The sequence below is a fragment of the Lynx canadensis genome, chromosome F1 (genome assembly GCF_007474595.2).
Source record: "Lynx canadensis isolate LIC74 chromosome F1, mLynCan4.pri.v2, whole genome shotgun sequence".
Classification (NCBI taxonomy): Eukaryota; Metazoa; Chordata; class Mammalia; order Carnivora; family Felidae; genus Lynx; species Lynx canadensis.
The window spans coordinates 26,868,582-26,871,617 of record NC_044319.2 but is presented as its reverse complement, the minus strand read 5'-3'; the positions used below and the strand labels follow the sequence as shown (position 1 = coordinate 26,871,617).

General features: G+C 59.6%; 1 protein-coding gene across 1 annotated transcript; it reads left to right on the top strand.

The window, feature by feature from the left end:
* The first annotated feature begins 720 nt into the window (after nt 1–720).
* Nucleotides 721–2,833, top strand: IER5 (immediate early response 5). The gene has a single exon (XM_030302580.1). The coding sequence runs from the start codon at nt 927–929 to the stop codon at nt 1,884–1,886; it is 960 nt and encodes a 319-aa protein (XP_030158440.1). The 5' UTR covers nt 721–926; the 3' UTR covers nt 1,887–2,833.
* The last annotated feature ends 203 nt before the right edge of the window (nt 2,834–3,036 follow it).

Here is a 3,036-nt window from a genome sequence, read left to right as displayed (position 1 = left end):
ATTTGTATTTTTAGAACTTGCTAGATTCTTCCAAGGTGGACTAGTCAGTTCTTGTGTTGAAAAATCACTGTGGAGAACCTGTACCACCTTTCATTGTAACCTGTGACAAGTGTGTTTGTTTCATAGAGAACAAAGTGATAGATGACCGCTTTAGTAGAGAACCAATAACTTGGTATGTAGTCACAATTCCTTGATAAGCAGCTAAAAACTTAGTAACTTTTAGAACTCTCTTTTTCTTTCTTAGATTTAACAGATGCTAAGAGTGTTTGTGACTCCAGGGCGGCAAGGCACTCATCCAAAATCAGTATCTGCTAAATACCTTGTGGTAATACTATTTGTTACGGGGGGGGGGGGGGGGGATACTCAGATGAAAGTTCCAGTGGTTTAGTTCCCTCTGGTTCTGGCAAGCCAGCGCACAAGCCAGAATCTTTAACTACAAACCACACTCTGGCTAAGCCTCCGCTCAGTGACCCGCAGGCGGAGAACAAGCCCCGACCCGTCCGTCCGGCCACCGCCGCACGTCGTCGCCCCCTTTAAGAGACTGCTCCGCGGGACTAACGTTCGAATGGCCCTGGCGCCCCTCCTCGGCCTCCGATTGGTCGCGCGCGGCGCACGAGGGCGCGCCGCCCAGCCCCGGAACGGTTGGCGGCCCTTCGCGATTGGCGGGCGAGGGGCCTATATAAGGCGCCGGGAGTGCGGGCCGCCCTCAGTTAGCGACCGGACCTGGGAGCGGGTTGTTGTCTGTTGTGAGTAGGAGCGGGAGTCAGTGAGCGCGTCACGGGAGTCGTTTCTTTTCACAGTCTTCAGGTGTCGAAGGTCCACCCCCGGACCGGACCTGTCGACGCCTCTCGTCCCCTCCCTGTTTCCGAACGTGAGCCGGGCTCTCTCCCGTCACCTCCGAGGCAGCCCTGCGAAAAGGAGGCAGGATGGAGTTCAAGCTGGAGGCTCATCGTATCGTCAGCATCTCCCTGGGCAAGATCTACAACTCGCGGGTCCAGCGCGGCGGCATCAAACTGCACAAGAACCTGCTGGTCTCGCTGGTACTGCGCAGTGCCCGCCAGGTCTACCTGAGTGACCCGTGTCCGGGCCTCTACTTGGCCGGTCCCGCGGGGAGCCCGGCGGCGCCGCCGCAGCAGCCCGGGGAGCCGGCGGCCGGGCCGCCCGCGGGCTGGGGGGAGCCGCCACCGCCGGCCGCTTGTGCCGCCTGGCCGGAGACCGAGCCGCAGCCGGAGCGCCCGGCCGACCCGGCCCCGCCGCGGGTGGGCGCCGCGGAGCCCGCGGCGCCGGTGACGGGCGCCGGGGACGCTCTTCGGGCCGGAGAGGTGGAGGAGGCGGAAGCTGCCTGGCGCCGCGTGGAGGGACCGCGCGAGGCGGCGGAGGGAGGAGCCGGGGTCTTCGCGGGAGCTGAGGGGCCCCGTGGGGCGCGCCGCCACTGCGGCTGCCCCCCAGGAGGGGAGGACAGGCCGGGGGCGCTGGGCGCTTGCCCCCGAGTTGACTGCCGCTGCGCGCCGCGGCCGGCCGAGGACGAGCCCCCGGCACCGCCCGCCGTCGGCCCCCGGAAGCGCGGCGCGGCGGGCGTGGGTGGCGGCCCCGCGGGCGGTCCGGCGCCCGGCTCCAGCCCGCTCAAGAAGCCCCGCCGGAACTCGGAGGAGCAGCCGGGCGGGGCGGAGGAGGAGGAGGAGATGGAGACCGGGAACGTGGCTAACCTCATTAGCATCTTCGGTTCCAGCTTCTCGGGACTCTTGCGGAAAAGCCCCGGGGGCGGCCGGGAGGAAGCCGAGGGAGAGGAGAGCGGTCCGGAAGCCGCCGAGCCCGGGCAGATCTGCTGCGATAAGCCGGTGCTGAGAGACATTAACCCTTGGAGCACAGCCATCGTGGCCTTCTGAGCCTTCGGGTCCCGTTCGGAAGGAGGTTGAGCGGCGGGTGGCCCCGACGTGGGGCTGCGAGGACGGCCCAGAGACCGCAGGGCGCTGGACGCGTTGCGGGGACCGTGGGTGCCGCCGGGCAGCACCGACTGCCCTCGGGCTCGGCGGCCTCCCCCCTGGAAGCTTGTCGGAAGAGGACGATCGTTAACTTTTGTGTAGTGTTCTGTCTGTGTACGTACGTCTCCCTGTCTTGTTGAATTCAGACCATTTTGTCCTTCTGGAATGCACCACCCCTTTCCCAGGGCTGAGGAGATCGGGGGCAGACGGGGACTTTCCTTTGCCGGCAGCCCCGAGAAGGAAGCGGCGGAGAGGGCCGGGCCTGGGGAGTTCCCCTTTCGTGCTCGGGGGAGGAAGGGACTTTACACACACCCCTCACATGAAAGCTAGCCCCGCACCAGGGCCGGGAGTGGCATTTCCTCACAGGATTTCCTAAGACTAGAGGGATTTAGTCTGGAGCAGAGACCTGTATCATTTCGCTCTCCCCACTTTTCTCTCTCTCTGAAGAAACTTCTGTACCCTGTGATTACTCTGGGAAAAGGGAATCTGAGCGGCTCTTGTCTTCCCCACAGGGGGGGAAAAAAAAAGAAAAAAGCTTGATGAACTTCACAGAAGAGTTCAAGCTTGGAAATATGGAGTTTATAGAGAATAGATATATTTTTAAAAGCTCTAGATCGGAACTACTACAAGTGCTTTTAAAAAGTGTTTAATGAAACAGAGTTTACAGACAGAAGCCCTAAGTGGAAAGACCTTATGGTTTTGTAGATACGGTGACTCCAGTCTTTGTTGTATAAAGGTTGGGGGAGCCGACAAGGTTTTTGTACAGTATTTTCTCCTTCGTTGTATTGATTTTGGTATAAAAATGTAACTTTACGTGTCTAACACGTATTAAATATTTTGAAGCAACTTAATTGCCTCCTTGTCTGTAATCATCTGTCTGGGTTGGGAGGGAAGAGGGAGAAGGGTGACTATGGTCCTGGCTGGAAAAGTGGTTCTTAATATCAGTCATGCACAGACTGGGGACATTGTTTTCTGACTTCACTAAGTATGGAGAGAGATGTTGAAGGTGTCTCCCCTAGATCAACGGAGGACTGCTATTAGGTACTGATACCAG

Coding starts and splice junctions, on each gene's coding strand:
- IER5 (XM_030302580.1), top strand. CDS start 927: ATGGAGTTCAAGCTGGAGGCTCATCGTATCGTCAGCATCTCCCTGGGC.